This window comes from Natator depressus, chromosome 27, assembly GCF_965152275.1.
Source record: "Natator depressus isolate rNatDep1 chromosome 27, rNatDep2.hap1, whole genome shotgun sequence".
In the NCBI taxonomy this organism is placed as follows: Eukaryota; Metazoa; Chordata; order Testudines; family Cheloniidae; genus Natator; species Natator depressus.
In genome coordinates this window covers 13,866,142-13,882,923 of record NC_134260.1, presented here as the reverse complement: position 1 = coordinate 13,882,923, position 16,782 = coordinate 13,866,142, and the positions used below count along the sequence as shown (strand labels likewise).

General features: G+C 40.0%; 1 protein-coding gene across 1 annotated transcript; it reads left to right on the top strand.

Moving 5' to 3' along the window:
* The first annotated feature begins 6,345 nt into the window (after positions 1-6,345).
* Positions 6,346-14,993, top strand: LOC141978633 (keratin, type I cytoskeletal 19-like). Its single transcript, XM_074940889.1, has 8 exons — positions 6,346-6,780; positions 9,540-9,622; positions 10,069-10,225; positions 11,622-11,783; positions 11,893-12,018; positions 12,160-12,380; positions 13,753-13,796; positions 14,896-14,993. The coding sequence occupies exons 1-8, from the start codon at positions 6,346-6,348 to the stop codon at positions 14,991-14,993; spliced, it is 1,326 nt and encodes a 441-aa protein (XP_074796990.1).
* The last annotated feature ends 1,789 nt before the right edge of the window (positions 14,994-16,782 follow it).

The following is a 16,782-nucleotide window of genomic DNA, read 5'->3' as shown; positions in this document are numbered from 1 at the left end:
GGTCATTTGTCCAATCTTCCACTTCTTGTAAGCCTCTTTTTTGTGTTGAAGATCAGCAAGGATTTCACAGTTAAGCCAAGCTGGTCGCCTGCCATATTTACTATTCTTTCTACACATCGGGATGGTTTGTCCCTGTAACCACAATAAGGATTCTTTAAAATACAGCCAGCTCTCCTGGACTCCTTTCCCCCTCATGTTATTCTCCCAGGGGATCCTGCCCATCAGTTCCCGGAGGGAGTCAAAGTCTGCTTTTCTGAAGTCCAGGGTCCGTATTCTGCTGCTTTCCTTTCTTCCTTGTGTCAGCTGAGCGGCGGGGAACCAGCTGAGCAGCAAACAGCAGGAGTTTGCCTGGGAGTTCGCCTGGGGTGAGCCCACTGAGGCTTACATCTTGCCGGCTTCTCTGAGTAATTACTGCATACTGCACTTCTGGGAAGTTTCAGTGGCCTCAGAAACTTGATAAGGCCCCAGTGTGACCTACCTTTCTCAGTGAAGAGGCAAGAGTCACAGCCTATTGAGTAGGGGTAGCTATCTGTAAAAGCAGCAAAGAGTCCTGTGGCACCTTATAGACTAATAGACATATTGGAGCACAAGCTTTCGTGGCTTACTTTCATCACCGACCAGTATGGGAAATGGGAAGGGGGAATACCCCACAGTCTCTGTTGCTCCATCGAGCCCAGTAAGCACAGTTTGGCATCCTGTCTGGACCAAGTCCTGCTTTCCTTCTCCAGGGGATCTCTGTAGAGTATGGGGGGGATGGGGACTCAGGACCGCCCTCTACTCCAGGTTCCAGCCCAGGGACCCTAATCGTAGCAGCTATTGGTGGCATTCCCTTCACCACTGACACCGCTTTGATTCCCTGGGCCACTTCCCCCATGGTCCCCTTTTCCTAGCTTCACCCTCACCTCAGGATTCAGCAATGCTTCCTCTCCTCCAGCTCCTTTCACCTCAGCCCCCTGGAGGGCACTGGAAGGAGAGCTTTTAAACAGTATAAGTGGGACCTTGATTGGTTTCAGCTGTCTCCATTAGCCTAACGGCCTTAACTGGTTAATTGGCGTCAGGTGTCTTAATTGGCCTACAGTAGCCTTTGTCTGGCTATCCAGGCTGATATACCTGCCTTCCAGCACTCCCTTATATTCTTCTGTTCTGAAATTTGTCACACAATACAGAATCCCAGAGGAGTAGGTCTCTGTAGTAGAAGGGAAGGAGGGCAGGTTGTGGAATCCATGTGGACAACACATCTCAAAGAACCACAGTTACTGTACTGTAAGTAACTGTTCTTTCCTCTTCCAGTGATTGTCCACATGGATTCCATTCTTTGTGACTAACAACCAGTTATCTGTTTGCTTGGAGGTGGACAGTAGGAGACCTACTTAAACAATGATTGCAAGGTAGTCCTACCAAAGCAGGTATCTGATCTGAGAATCTCTGCAAAACAGAAGTGTCCTGTAACGGTGTGGACTGAGCTTCACATAGCTAACTTACAGTTTCATAAAGAGCGATATTCTTCAAACAGGCAGCAGCAAAGGGTGCCTGAGCTCTAGAGGAATGAACCCTAATACGGCTCGGTGGATCTAACCTGGCTAATTTATAACATGTTCTTAAAAATGAGGAGACCCATTCTGAAATTGTCTGTGAAGATATGGCCTGACCCTCAACCCTTTCAACAAAGGCCACAAACTGGGGGTAGATGTGTTCCTGAATGATTTTTTTCCTGTTGGTGGTATAATAATTCCCTTACTGTATCAAGTGTCTGAAATTTAGCTTCTGCCAAGGCTGATTGAGGTTTGGGGAAGAAAACTGGGAGATGAATGAACTGGTTCATATGAAACTCTGAAACAACTCTGGCCAGAAACTTAAGATAAGGCCTAACAGTAACTCTGTCCTTATGAAGCACTGTAGAAGAGGGACCTCCCTTGAAGACCTGAATCTCCCCTACCCTTCCAGCTTATGTAATAGCTATAAAAAGGCAGTCTTCACTTACAGAAACCTGCTCCCTATGCCACCTAAGGGCTCAAATTAGGGACCCATCAACCCAGTTATTACAATGTTGAGGTCCCAAGGGGGAGGGAGCTCCCGAACTGGGGGAAAACATGAATAAAGAGGGTGAGAAAATACAGTATGTCCCTGGATACCAGAGCAATGTGCAGATATTGCTGCTAAATGGCCCCTTGTAGAACTGATAAGAACGTCCCAATTGTTTCTGGGCTAGCACATGGTCCAATATTGGTGAAATGGGTCATGTCAAAGGAGAGAGATGCTGCTGAGATAGACAAATAGAAAACCTCTTCCACTTAGGTTTATAAGTCTGGTTGAGGCTTTCCTGCTTTGGAGTAGAATGTTGCAAACTTCATCTGAACTTCTTCTTTCAGTGGATGTCATCCAGCCAGCATCCTGGCTGCCAGATGTAATAATATTGGGTCTGGGTGTATGATGTGTCCATGGTTCTGTGAGACTATGTCAGACAGAGCAGGCAAAGTGATCGGGGATTGCAGTGAGAGAGTCACCAAATCCAAACACCAGAACTGCTTTGCCTATGCAGGGACGGTCATAATAATCAATCCTAGATCTTGCCTCAGGTTCTTCAGGACTGTCAGTATCACAGGGACCAAGGGGAAGGCCTACAGCAGTCCCAGTGCCCAAAGGATAAGAAAGACATCTGACAGGTAACCCTGACTGGACCCCCGTCTGAGGCAGAACACTTCACACTTCTTGTTGTGGTCTGCAGCAAATACGTCTTTGGTTGTAGTTATTGTTTTACTTTCCAACTAGTTTATCAAAGTTAATTTAAAAAGACAGAAAATGGTGAATCCTTTGCTTTTTTCTTTTTTGATGCTAAATTTGCCATTTGACAGAAGAAAAGTTTCTCTTCCTTCCTCAAACAAATTAATGATGACTTCATCCATCTTAGGCTTCACTCCTGTGGTTTATGTTGTCACCAGAACCAATTGATAGAATAATGTCCTTGTAACTCACTAAAACCTATATAGCATTCTCTAGGTATTAGCTAATTTTTCACATGCCACTTTCTTGATATATGCACAACTGCACAAAGGTGTGGTGTTAACCCTTGTCATCCTGAACTGTTAGTCACGATTAATGCATGACCATGTAATTATTGCAGAATTAATTCCACCACAATTTACTGCATGATTATCTCAATTTCCTAAACCTTTCTACAAACTCCAAGAAGCTGCCATACCCATTTTCCCCCACACCAGGAAACCAAAGGAAAACAAGGAGACTGCTTTTGAATAACAAGCTCCAACAATTTCTCTGACCCAAGCTTTGAACACCAGCATCTGCTATAGCTACTTTAAACTATGAAAGCCCTGTGCGCTTTTTTGACTGTTCTGCTGTTCTACTTAATAAGGTAAATTAACTGCAATGCCCTGAGGTTCTAGAGCTATTGTCTGTTCTGTGAACACCTATGCCATTCATGTTCTGAAAAATTCATTCAATAACCCATTTCTTCCCTAGCTTTATCTCCCTGTATTTGGCACATAAACACCTGTGCCCAATGTTCAGCTTACAGAATAGTTTACCTAGTAAGATCATTGGGCCCCACTGATTTTGGTAATTGGTTAATCATGGGATGTAAAAGACAGTCAGCCTCCTGCTATAGAAACCTGATAGTTCTGTGTGCACATTGCAGAGAAAGTAGAAAACAGACCTGTGATAAAGTTCCTGCTCTACCTTGGTGGGTCTTGCGCTTATTGGTGGATTTGCTTGCCTTGGAGCTTCATGGCAGCCCTCAGATTGGCCGTTTTTCTGAACCCAGAGTCCAGGTTGACTCCTCCTGTGTCTGACCAGGAGTTGGGAGGATCTGGGGGGGAACCCGGGCCCGCCCTCTACTCCGGGTTCCAGCCCAGGGCCCTGTGGAATGCAGCTGTCTAGAGTGCCTCCTAGAACAGCTGTGCGACAGCTACAACTCCCTGGGCTACTTCCCCATGGCCTCCTCCCAACACCTTCTTTATCCTCACCACAGGACCTTCCTCCTGGTGTCTGATAATGCTTGTACACCTCAGTCCTCCAACAGTCCGCGTTCTCACTCTCAGCTCCTCGTGCCTCTTGCTCCCAGCTCCTCACACGCACACCACAAACTGAAGTGAGCTCCTTTTTAAAACCCAGGTCCCCTGATTAGCCTTCCTTAATTGATTCTAGCAGCTTCTTGATTGGCTGCAGGTGTTCTAATCAGCCTGCCTTAATTGTGTCCAGAAGCTTCCTGATTTTTCTGGAACCTTCCCTGTTACCTTACCCAGGGAAAAGGGTCCTACTTAGCCTGGGGCTAATATATCTGCCTTCTATTACTCTCCTATAGCCATCTGGCCCGACCCTGTCACAGACCCTATAACCTCATTGCGGAATCACTCACCTATGAGTGTAAGTGGGACACTTAAGCAGAAATCCTGGTGTGAAATCCTGGCCTCACTGAAGTCCATGAGAGTTTTGCCATTAACTTCAATGAGCCAGCATTTCATCCCTGTTCCTAGCACAGCACCAGAGAAAACAGGCCTTACAAAGGGGAACTCAATCAGGACTGGGGCAAAAGAATCTTTCTTCCCTCCTAAGCCATGACCACAGCAGCAACTTCTACACAGCTTCTATTACAGCATTGCTACTGTCTCCATACTTGCCCTAAATGAGGTTGTCAGTGGATCCGAATAATCCTGAACCTACTAGCCACATTCCTTTCTTCCCCGCCTTCCTTTATCAACAGCAACAGCATTAGTAGGTCTTCTAGTTCAAATAAACGAAAATGGAACTGTGCAAGTAAAAATACATTTTTCAAATTAGAAAATATTTGTCACTGGCACACAACCCTTTTGTTTTTATCATATATCTATAACAAAGAAAGTAAAAGTGTGCATATGATGCCAGATACCTAAGTAATCTGCGAACTCTAACCTACCTTTTTATTGGTCCTGAATGATACAAAGATATATTATCTTTCTTTAAGGGTTAATTGTTTCTTTGAGATATAACAATTCTGTGTAGAGGAGAACTGTAGTATCACCAACATTTGGAAACTAAACCATTCTGTCAGATGACAGGGAACAGTCTAAAATCTTCAAATTTCTTTAGAAAATAGCCAAGTGGACACAGTGTGTGTGTACGTGTGCATGGGTGGGTTGGAGGAAAGAAATGTTGTGTTTTTTAAGCAAAATAATTTTTTTTAAATTTTTAATAGAGGAAACAAGTGTACTGGAAAAGTAGAATGGTTTTTTACTAACATGCCAACATAATCAGTTAATGTTAATCATTAATACACAGAGTACAACCTATTGTAGTTGCCAAAATACAGCTCAAATTAATACATATACTTTTATCTGTTGAGCATATAAAACAAGAAAAGAATATATAATGAAAGCTTATTCGTTTCACTTTAACTTCAGCCACACGAGAGTGCAAAAAGTGCTCGAGACCAGCTACACTGGGCAGGTAAGTATGTCTACGATAAATTAACTTGGCTAAACTTAATCCCTGGTATAGCTCCATTGATGCAGTTGCTGCTATGGAAATGAAGGTGAGCAATGAGATTTCAAATGCTCTTGTCCTGTTTTTTAAGTTGCATTTACTTACATCATATGACAAAGTAATATTCTTTTTATTTTCAAGTGTGTTGAAAGTCTGTTCATTTTAAATTATAGTAAGGATTTCTTGTTTAAAACCCATATTATATTTATATGTAACATACCTTACCTTTGCTAATGTCACAAATGCTTAATGTCTGTTTTAAATGTTAATGCTGTTTTCCATTTACCATAAAATAAATGACCATGGTAAATACAAAAGTAATCTTTCTAATCATCTGCCTAATTAGATTATACAAACATACTACTATTATTCTAAATAGTCTCTCGGGCAGTGACTATTGTCTTGTCAGTAGAAATATATTATTGACTCTAACCAAGTTTTATGCCCCTAGTTACCTACACACACCTCTGCTTTTTTTACACCATAATCTACAAATAGGGAGTAAAATATTTCCTTTGTTTTTTTCAAAAGGGATATCGAGACTGTGGCCTCAGGTAAAATGCAATACATTTTTCAATAGTGTTTTACCTTTTCTCTAAAAAAATCACAAAGATGCCCCCACTACCTGGGGACTTTTCCTGGCGCACACATGAACAAATTAAAGTTCTGTTACATTACTCTGAGCAAGATGCTGAGAGTTGGTGGTGCTGACCCCAATTAAACTGTGTGTCAGCAGAGGTGGAGTTTACAACTGTCATGCCTCTTTTTCAGATAAAGTATAAAAGATCAAGAAGCATACAGTGCTCTCCACTCTAGCTGCTCTCAATCTTGTGGTGCTTTAGCTATTTTTTAAAAACAAAAACACCACCAATGTCACTCTCCAGCCGAAGCTACCTTACTGGTACAAGCTCCACTTTCCAGCCTACTGCACCCAGTCTAAGTGGTTCAACCTACAGGAAAACAGCTATGCGAAAGTATCAGGCACCGAGTGTCTATGGGGGAGCTGGTGGCTATGGCACCCGCATTTCCACCAGCACTAACTATGGAGGAGGCTTTGGTAGTGGCTTTGGCAGTGGATTTCAACTCAACACCAGCAGTAGTGACATCCTGCTTGCTGGAAATGAGAAACTGACCATGCAAAATCTGAATGACCGTTTGGCTTCCTATCTGGAGAAAGTGCATTTTCTAGAAAAAGCCAACTCCCAGCTTGAAAAGCAGATCAGGGAGTACTATGGGAATAGATCCTCAACTACAACGCATGACCACAGTCAATATTTTAAAACCATTGAAGACCTCCAAAACAAGGTAAGAAATCATAAAAGTATCCATTATTTTGTAACTGTATATGCTTCTGTACTCCAATTATTAGAGAATGAAGAGAGTCAGCTAGCTGTGAATGTTTTTTTTTTTTCAATTCACTGTGGCCTCACTGTAGGTACATTAACCATTTAACTTTGGCAAGATGCAGGTTAAATTGTGCAAAGTCAGTTTATCACATCACATTTTATATTGCTATAAAAATGTCTATGGATCTGTGTAACCTAACAGTTCAAAATCTATCATAAAGGCTGAATTAATTCTTCTATAATTACATAATATAGGGTTTTTCAACTGTAGATTTCAAAGTGGGGCTTTCCAGAGAAGATATAATTATCCCTATTTTACAGCTGAGGAAACTGAGGCACAAAGAAGTGAAGTCACTTGCCCAAAGTAATACACCAGATCAAGAGCAGGGGTGAGGACAGAACTAATGTTTCCTGCCTCTCATTATATTGCCCTGTCCAATTAACCACACTCACAAATGGAGTGTGAGAATATAAAACTTTAATTCTTTCCTCAATGTTGTAGAAGGTCACACACTCTAAGTTTAGACACTTACCTTCATATTAATGTAAATTATTTCACAAGTTCTAAGTTCATAGAAGGCTTTAAAGGCTTTGAAAGTGCTGTTACAGTTTGTCATAATCAGCGTATGAATGCATCACCAAACACTCAATGACAAGTAACATATTTCTTAATATCATGGAATAAAAAATCCCAAGATAAAGTGACATTAAAGATCAGATTTATACCTACAAAAGGCAGGAAATTTAGAGTAAATGGTAAAATTCCTTTCTTAGCTCATCTTAAATTGTTTATTAAAAAGGTCTCCCAGCATCCATTAATTTTATTTATCTATGTATAATAGTGAGTATTAAAGACAGCATTTTGGTTATCTCTGTGGATTGCTGTGTATTTGTGGGCTTCACATCAGACTTTTAGACTTTGTTTTTCTTCTTTTGTGTGTGTGTGTTTAATCTAATCTCTTACACCTGGACAACAGTAAGTAAACAGATTGTTACCTGGGAGGTGCTGTTTATTGAGGAAATCTAAAAATCCAAAGTTCTCTTTGCAGTTTCATAATTAACTAATTTCCCCAAGTAATTTCAGTTGTCATTTTTTATTATTTATTTAAACATTCTGTTGACTATTTACACAAAAACATTAATACTTAATCTTTTTTCAACTGTTCAAGTAGCAGTAAAGGAAAATGTCTCATCATTTTACATATCGGCCCCCGTGTTGCCAGTGTCACAAATATTACATTCCAAAGAGAAGGTCTCTAACAGCAAATATTCAGCAATGTGGATTAAGGTTTTAAACTTTATTTTAAAATCCAGTTCATTGTAGATCTAGAGGGAAGTCACTTTCTGACTACTATGCTGAGCAAACTAGGTGCAGCTTTCATTTACAGGAAACCCGTGTCTTTCCAATATCTGACCTATGGGCATTATTCATGAGCATCCATCTTTATACCTGCAAAAAAATCTCCCTTGTCAAAATATCACGACTGACAAAATGCGTGGCTCCTAAGATTATGACATGATGAGGGAGGAAACTGTGGAAAGAATCAGTTCACATATATGACACCATACTTAATGTGTAACATTTACATCATGATTTTTGATGTTCCTGAAGCTTTTTCAAAAGCTTCTTCAAAAAGTGGCCTCCCCTGTTAAACACTCTTCTTAATTTTAATAAAAATGGGCTCCCCAGCCCATTTCATTTTTTTTTTTCCTGCTGGAGATATGAGCCTTGAGATTTTGATAGGCCTCTCTTCAACGTTGCCCACAGCTTGTGTTTTAATTTTTCTATGGACTTGAGATTTTTTCTTGTTTACAGCATCAAGTGGTCTGGACCATACCTTTTGGCCAGCCTATAAGATATATTTTACAAATTACCCTAAATTCTTTGTGACAGAGTCCAAGCATATTCTGCTCCAGGAATTTTTACAAAAAACACCTGCTCTGTGGTGCAATCTGGTGCATTCCAAAGGCAAAAAAAATTAATTGGTCTTCAGACATAGCTAAGATCTAGAATAAAAATAAACCATGGCAGGAACACTTTAGTCGTATCTAGAGATGGGAATGAAATCCACCAGAAGCAGGGAAATATGCATGCATGCGCGTGCACACACACACAAACTGAAACATAATGTATGTGTGGGTACATGCACTAACATTATTTACATTTTTCCTTCTATTTTATGTCTCATATCTCTTCCCTTGTCTTTCAAAGTCTGTAGTTTTCTTTCCTTCTTCCTCCAGTTCTGGAAATGAGAAGCTTGAAACAATGGCAAAATGTCAACAATATCACTTACCATTCTTTGTAGAGACAGGGTTATAGTTTGTAATAACACAAATCAATCTATAAGTTAAGATTGGGACACAAATCACAAACAACTAGAAGTTCAATGTATAGGACATCTCTTTTTCCATAACTTAATCTGTGCTTCAATGTTTTATTTAATCTTCATTTGCTTTGTCCCTAAGGGACTATGCTGACAGCATATAGTGTAGTCTCTGAAGAGTACAGGTAACCTTAGATTTGCCTTCCCTTAACACTATAAATTAGAGAGGAATGTATCTGCCTATATATCAAGATTTTCTGAAAACAGAACAATCTGATTGCTGGCACAGATTCCATATTTTAAAATGTCATCCAAAGTTATTTTTATAACATTTAAATATTGGTTTGGTTTGCTGACTCTAGATTACTTTACAATCTATCATCTTCTTTTCCAGATTGGTGCTGCACATCTGGAAAATGCCCGGCTCATCCTGCAGATCGACAATGCCAAGCTGGCTTCTGATGACTTTAGAATGAAGTAAGTTTCTATGATGAATTAATGTGATGTTCTCCCCAAATGTCAGTCAAGTGATCTCTTTAAAAGCCAGCAGGGTCTTCTGGCAAATGTGTGTTTTTAGGAGAGAACTGAATGCCTTCAGATCACTGAAATTGAATAGTAATACAAAATGGATACATTACATCAATCCCACCTGCCCTATTCCCATAGAGAAACCCTACATATACACTTGTATATCTTGTCTTGGTAATAAAGTTATTGGAGTTAAAATTGAGAATTAAACTGTTTGTCCCTAAAGAGTCAGTAAAAAGGCAATTTGCAGAGTGAGACAGCAATAGTTTGTGATTCTCTGAGACAGAACTACAGTCCTAGCTTATCACGGTAAAGCATATCAGTAATTAATTACATATTAATTGCACATTAGTAATTATATATTAATGATGCTGGAATGAACATTTATTTTCCAGGTATGAGAATGAGCTAGCAATCAAACAGAATGTGGAAAATGATCTTGCTGGACTACTCAGAGTCCTTGATGACTTGACCTTGTCAAAGGCAGACTTAGAGCTACAGATTGAAGGTCTGAATGAAGAGCTGACTTTCCTTAAGAAAAACCATGAAGAGGTGAGAGCAGCAGAGAAACTCATTCAGAATTCACACATTTTCTCAATGACACACAGAAAACATTTGACACATGCAAATCTTGTTAAGAATACTGAAAATTCCATGGTTAATCTGAAAAAACATAAACTTTATAATTGGAGACATAAAGTGAAAAGATAAAACTAAGAATGTTAACCAATCTTGGTTTCTCCCATTCTTTTCAAGAAGTAGGGTCACATAACTGAAATCTGGAATTAACCTGCTACTCTATTAGTTGCTAACAGAAAGCCTGAATTGTGTCATAGGTTAGGCTTCCTGTGTTAAAATCCGTAACACAAAATGATTCCTCTTAGCAATCATAAGTCATAGTATTAACTTTTTCATACCTACTTTCTTTCTAACTGTGTAGAAAAATATGACATTTTAGAGGCTCTGAAAATTAAGGTGTGATGGTCTTCCTGTAGTTTAAAGAATATCCTGTGGTTCTATGGGCCACCACTAAATGCAAAACCAGATAACTGGGAGCCAAGACTCCTGCACTCTAGTCACAGTTCTGACACTGCTCACTATGACCTTGGGGAAATCAGAACACTTCAATCTCTTTGGTCACTCGATTACAGACCTAAAAGTTGCAATTCTTCAACAAAAAAACTTCAAAAACAGACTCCAACGAGAGACTGCTGAATTGGAATTAATTTGCAAACTGGATACAATTAATTTAGGCTTGAATAAGAGACTGGGAGTGGATGTGTCATTACACAAAGTAAAACTATTTCCCCATGTTTATTCCCCCCACGCCACCCCGCACTGTTCCTCAGACGTTCTTGGCAACTGCTGGAAATGGCCCACCTTGATTATCACTACAAAAGCTCCCCGCCCCCCCCCCCCCACTCTCCTGCTGGTAATAGCTCACCTTAAGTGATCACTCTTGTTACAGTGTATATGGTAACACCCATTGTTTCATGTTCTCTATGTATATAAATCTCCCCACTGTATTTTCCACTGCATGCAGCCGATGAAGTGAGCTGTAGCTCACAAAAGCTTATGCTTAAATAAATTTGTTAGTCTCTACGGTGCCACAAGTACTCCTTTTCTTTTTGCGAATACAGACTAACACAGCTGCTACTCTGAAACATTTCACCTCAGCATCTCAGTTTTCCCTGCCATAAAATGGGGAAAACAGTACATCAGAGGGGGTGGGTTGTAAGGCTTTAATTAATATTTGTAAAGTGACTGAGAGTCTCTGAAGAAAGGTGCTAACTCAGGCCTAGGAATTACTTTTTATAGCTCTATTTCTATGCATTTTGAATTTGTTTCTGTCTTTCTGTCTTAAGATGACCGCACGTTTCTCTTCCTATTTAAAAGCTTAACTGATGTTCATAAATATAGAATTATCTATAATCATTATTGTTTGTAGGAAGTTGGTGAACTGCGTAAACAGCTGGGGGGCACAGTTAATGTAGAGGTGGATGCTGCTCCGAGCACTGATCTTGCCAAGATTATGGAAAACATGAGACAGCAATATGATAGCATGGCAGAAAAGAATCGTCAAGAGGCCAAAGACCACTTTGATAAACAGGTGAAGTCTCACTGATCATATAGCAGCAGCACCTCACAAAGAGTTCAGTCAAGATTTAAAATTGAACTTCACTGACTTTACACCTTCTTTTCCATTCTTTGTATTTCAGACAGAAGAAGTGAACCAGGAAGTCACTATTAACATTGAACAACTGCAAACCAAAAAAACTGAGATCACAGATCTGAGACGCACTTTCCAGGGCCTGGAGATAGAGCTGCAGTCCCAGCTTATTACGGTAAAGCATATCTAAAATTTAACATAGGGAATATCTTTAACAGATAGTTGTTTGGATAAACAAGGAACTACAAGGCCTTTCAATGTAAACATAATTTAAAAACACAAATAAGTAAATCCTCTATTATTTCACCTTCTGTAGAAAAAGGCTTTAGAAGACACACTGGCTGAGACTGAAGCACTTTATGGTTCACGACTTGCCCAAATACAGGCTGCAATTGGCAATGTAGAGGCACAGCTGATGCAGCTTCGAGCTGACATGGAGAGCCAGAGTTCTGAGTACAGTTCTCTGCTGAACATAAAGACACGGTTGGAAATGGAGATTGCCACTTACCGACGCCTACTGGAGGGAGAGGATAGTAGGTAAGGAACTGAGTATCAGTGAAGTCTGCTGTTTAGTTCAGTTTTCTATCATAGAATCATAGAATATCAGGGTTGGAAGGGACCTCAGGAGGTCATCTAGTCCAACCCCCTGCTCAAAGCAGGACCAATCCCCAATTTTTGCCCCAGATCCCTAAATGGCCCCCTCAAGGATTGAACTCACAACCCTGGGTTTAACAGGCCAATGCACAAACCACTGAGCTATCCCTCCCCCCCCCCAAAGTCAGCAATTATTCTAAATACTCTTTATAAAGGCTGCCTAGGGGTAAAAAGAGGACAGATGTTGAATTACACTTGCATTCAATAAAATGAATGGATAAAGGATACTTCTGCATATTAAAATTTGTTCCTGCCAACACTGGTTACTCTACTGGTGGTGTCCAGTCTGGCTGAAACTAAAGAGAATGAAAGTCAAAGACAAACAAGCAAAGTGAGAAGGTAATTATGCTCTAAAATAGAAAAATATTTGTATTTTAAAAAATGAGTACAAATGCTTCCCCCACAAAAAGTAACAGTGAAATGACCAATTACAAGTACCCTTGTTGCATATGATAACGTCTTTTCTAAACTATGGCACTGAACTGTTCAGCTTCTGGGGCAACCTGATTGGTAGCACAAAGGCGCTCTTCACTATCCTTTGCACCATGGATATCTCTGCAAAGCAGCATGGTGAGAGAAGATGTGGACAATCTGGGACTTGGCCAGTGGGTCTGAAAACAATGTGGCACTCTTTAGTAAAGCAGGCTGCAGGCATTACTGCATTGTCACACCTCCTTGCAGAAACTATTGCTGATCAGTGATTGAAAGACAGAGAGAGTGCGTGTTCTGGAATGTACAGGTTAAAAATACCCTCCCCTTCCCCCTGGTGCACATGGTGGGTCAGTGCCCCCAACTGATCTTGCTACTTCCTGTTGACTTGTTGGCTACTCTCAGGTAAGTCTGTCCTCCTTTCCCATTCCATATAACCCAAATGTGGTAGGGACTTTTCAAGGAGCTCTGCTCTCTTTTTCCTGCTGACAGTCAGTCACCACATTCAGCTGCAGAGAGGACATTCTAGAGGCTGCTAAAGAAGTTGGTTGGTTCAGTATCCACCAAGCCTCCTCATAGTACCTGACACAAAGTTCATTTACTTAGGCTTTGTTCCATTCCCCCCAGAGATAACTGTTTGTAGAACTGAGTGAGATTAATCCAAGGAATTTAACAAGAAAAACAATGTTTAGCACATGTTTAAGTACCTTGCTGTATTGGGGTTTAAGTGAACAAATTAAATGTACAAAGATCAGTGATCTCAACATTTCTTAAATTTAATAAGCACCTTTATTTACAAAGTATGTTTTATTCATATATTTAACAGACCTTTACAGTCAGAGATATCTACTATTGAAGAGTCTGAGAGAGGTATGTCACTTAAATTTTTGTTTTCATATTTTTATATTTGGTTGCTACTAATTTGGCTGCATTAAAATTAATTAAGCTGATATAAAACAAATTGAGGTGCTATAAGTCTTTCAGGTGCAAATATTAAATCAGTGAAATCTTATGGCAAAATTGCCAATTCAATTGTCTGACTATATAACTCTCAATGTAATGTTTCTGTTAAAAGCACCTTAGAACTATTCAGTTTGTACAAAACCCAACCACCAAAATATGCTCAGGAGGAATAAAAGATTCACTCAAAACAATGGTCTGTAAAAAGTTCAGGGTGATGTACAGGATGTTCAGTAATTGGAGAAACCATATTCTGTACACCAAGAAAGAAAGTTTACTTATTATCACAAAACAGCTACTAGTGTCACCTTTGCATATTCACACTTATGGGACTGGCGCCTCCTTGTGTTCAGCTGTATATTCTTCAAAAGATGACATGCATTGTCCTTGATGCTTCCCTTTTACATAGGTATTCCCCCACCTCCACCCTAGAACTGGCCTCAGCCCAGACATGAATTGGACAGTACTATTTTGTTTATTCTTTTCCATAATGAGGGATTTTTTCCGAACACTTGGAAGTATATCCTTCCATTTGCCCCAGCTATGACCAGCAGGCACTCTACTAATATGACACCTGAAAACCCAGAATTTTGACTTCAGACTGAAATTAGCATATCATTTACACTTAAGAAGAAGCTCAATATCTATTTTACAATAAATGGCACTTTCATTCTTAAACCCACTGTTAAACTGAAGAGCAAAATTATACATGATCAGTAATTTAACTTTTCTTTTTCATATGTGTTTCAAATTTTCTGATGTTCCACTTGATTATGCCAATGTGGGATTAAGGCAGTGCTTCCAAATATGACAGGTTTCAGGAAAGCTTATGCTCAAATAAACTGGTTAATCTCTAAGGTGCCACAAGTACTCCTTTTCTTCCAAATATGTTTGCTCAACAGGCTGGAAAACTAAAAGTATAGAGCTAGTTACTGAAGTAAACATTAAAAACGTATTACTCTTTTAATATAAATGTTTTAATTAACACTCTGTGCAATTTTATTTCCAGAAATAAATAAAATTAGGAAGATCAAGACAGTTGTTGAGGAGCTGATTGATGGCAAAGTTGTCTCCTCCCAGACCAAAGAGATTGAAGAGACAATATAAGCAGCATCAGCAGGGAGATGTCTCTGAACTTCTTAGAGTTAATAGCAAAAATTACTTGATTAAACTTCAATGGGAGTTGGATTGGACTGTTTTGTCGCCAAAAGTTATGCTGCTTTAATTAAAGTGCTTTGATTAAACTGCTGTTGCATTTCCACAGTATGCTCCTTGTGTCTGCAGAGTGCATCCACATTAGCAGCTCTTGCATCGACACAAAGAGCAGTGCACTGTGGGTAGCTATCCACTGTGCAACTGGCCATAGGGTGCTTTGGGAAGGGTTTGCAATGCCTCATGGGGCAGATACAGTGTCATATGTTGCAGGTTTCTCAATCCCATCGTTCCGTGGGCCCGCGGACATCCTACTAGACTGCCAGTTGCTTTTCAACTAAAGTGTGTGAGGGGAGGGGGGAGTATGTGTGACAGGGAGCGTGTGTGTGTGTGGGGAGACAGAGACAATGTGTGTTGCGGGAGTGTGTGCGTTGGGGGAGAGTGAACAAAACTCCCCCAACTTCTAAATTCAGACAGCCACCAGAAGGAACCAGCCTTGAGGCAGGGGGAGGGGGACATCCCTGACATCAGCCCCCACCCTGGCGCTGCACAGCACAGCAGTCTCTCTCTCACACAGACACACACACACACATGCCTCTGTATTCGTGGTGCTGTCAGAACTTCCCGGAGCTTTGAAAGGGGAGAGGGTGCATGCCTGCAGGGCAGCTGAGTTCAAAACGGTGAGCAGAGTGGTCACAGCCGGCATTGTGGGATACTGGGAGAGGCCAGTAAGGCAATATAACAAATGGCAGCAGCTGCACTGACGCTTTGTCGCTTTAAGTTTGCCACAAAAAGCTTTATGCCTCTCGTTGAAGTGGTTTCATTTTGTTGTCGAAACTGAAGAGTTTTGCTGAAAAAAGTGGCGTTGCAGTGTGTACACCTCCACTGTTTCATCACCAAAAGCTGCTTTTTGGCAACAAAATTCTGCAGTTTAGACACAGCCACATAAGTACAGTGGGAGGCTATTTACTGCAATGGTATTTGGATCAAGCTGAAAGAAAACTGCCAATGTTATCTACTGAGAAACAACATGCTATATCCTCATTTTTTGTCCATTAATCAAAAATTGCTTTGCATCACTAAGTTACAAGGCACAAATATCCTTTAAAAGCTCTTTACTTACATGGTGACTGGCAAGTTGATTACAAAATGAGGGCCATTCAGTGCGAGAATATTGTGTGAATGCCGTGCTGTTATAAATCCATTATTATTTCAGTTTATCTTAACCATGGTACATATGATTATAGCAATTACTATGGATCTTCTAAGAGTAATTAACAACAAATTTTCAGCAACATGCAATTACTATGTAGCTATATATTTATGAAAAAGCTTAATAAAACTGTAATGATCATACAAGTACAAAAGACTTAGCATGATGCATGCGCCATGTAGTTTAATGTTATTGAATCTTTCTTAAACTATCAAAATTGTTTCCTTTGTACTTCTGGTAATAAACTTTACATGTAACATCTGGTATCTGTGTATCTGGTGTTATACTATACAGCACATCAGTGCCTGCTTTTGTTGAGTGTGAAGATTAGTGTGGTCCTTGTAGTTCCAACAATTCACCATACTCTAGTCAAAATATGTTAAGCCAAGTTTAAAAGAACATCTCTTTTCACCTCTAATTAACCTTCCCTGCATCAAATTTATGCTACTTATGTTTATCCCTCAATCATACTCAACAATACTCAAATGTACATGTAAACAAATAGATGCATAGACAGTTCAAACATTCTGT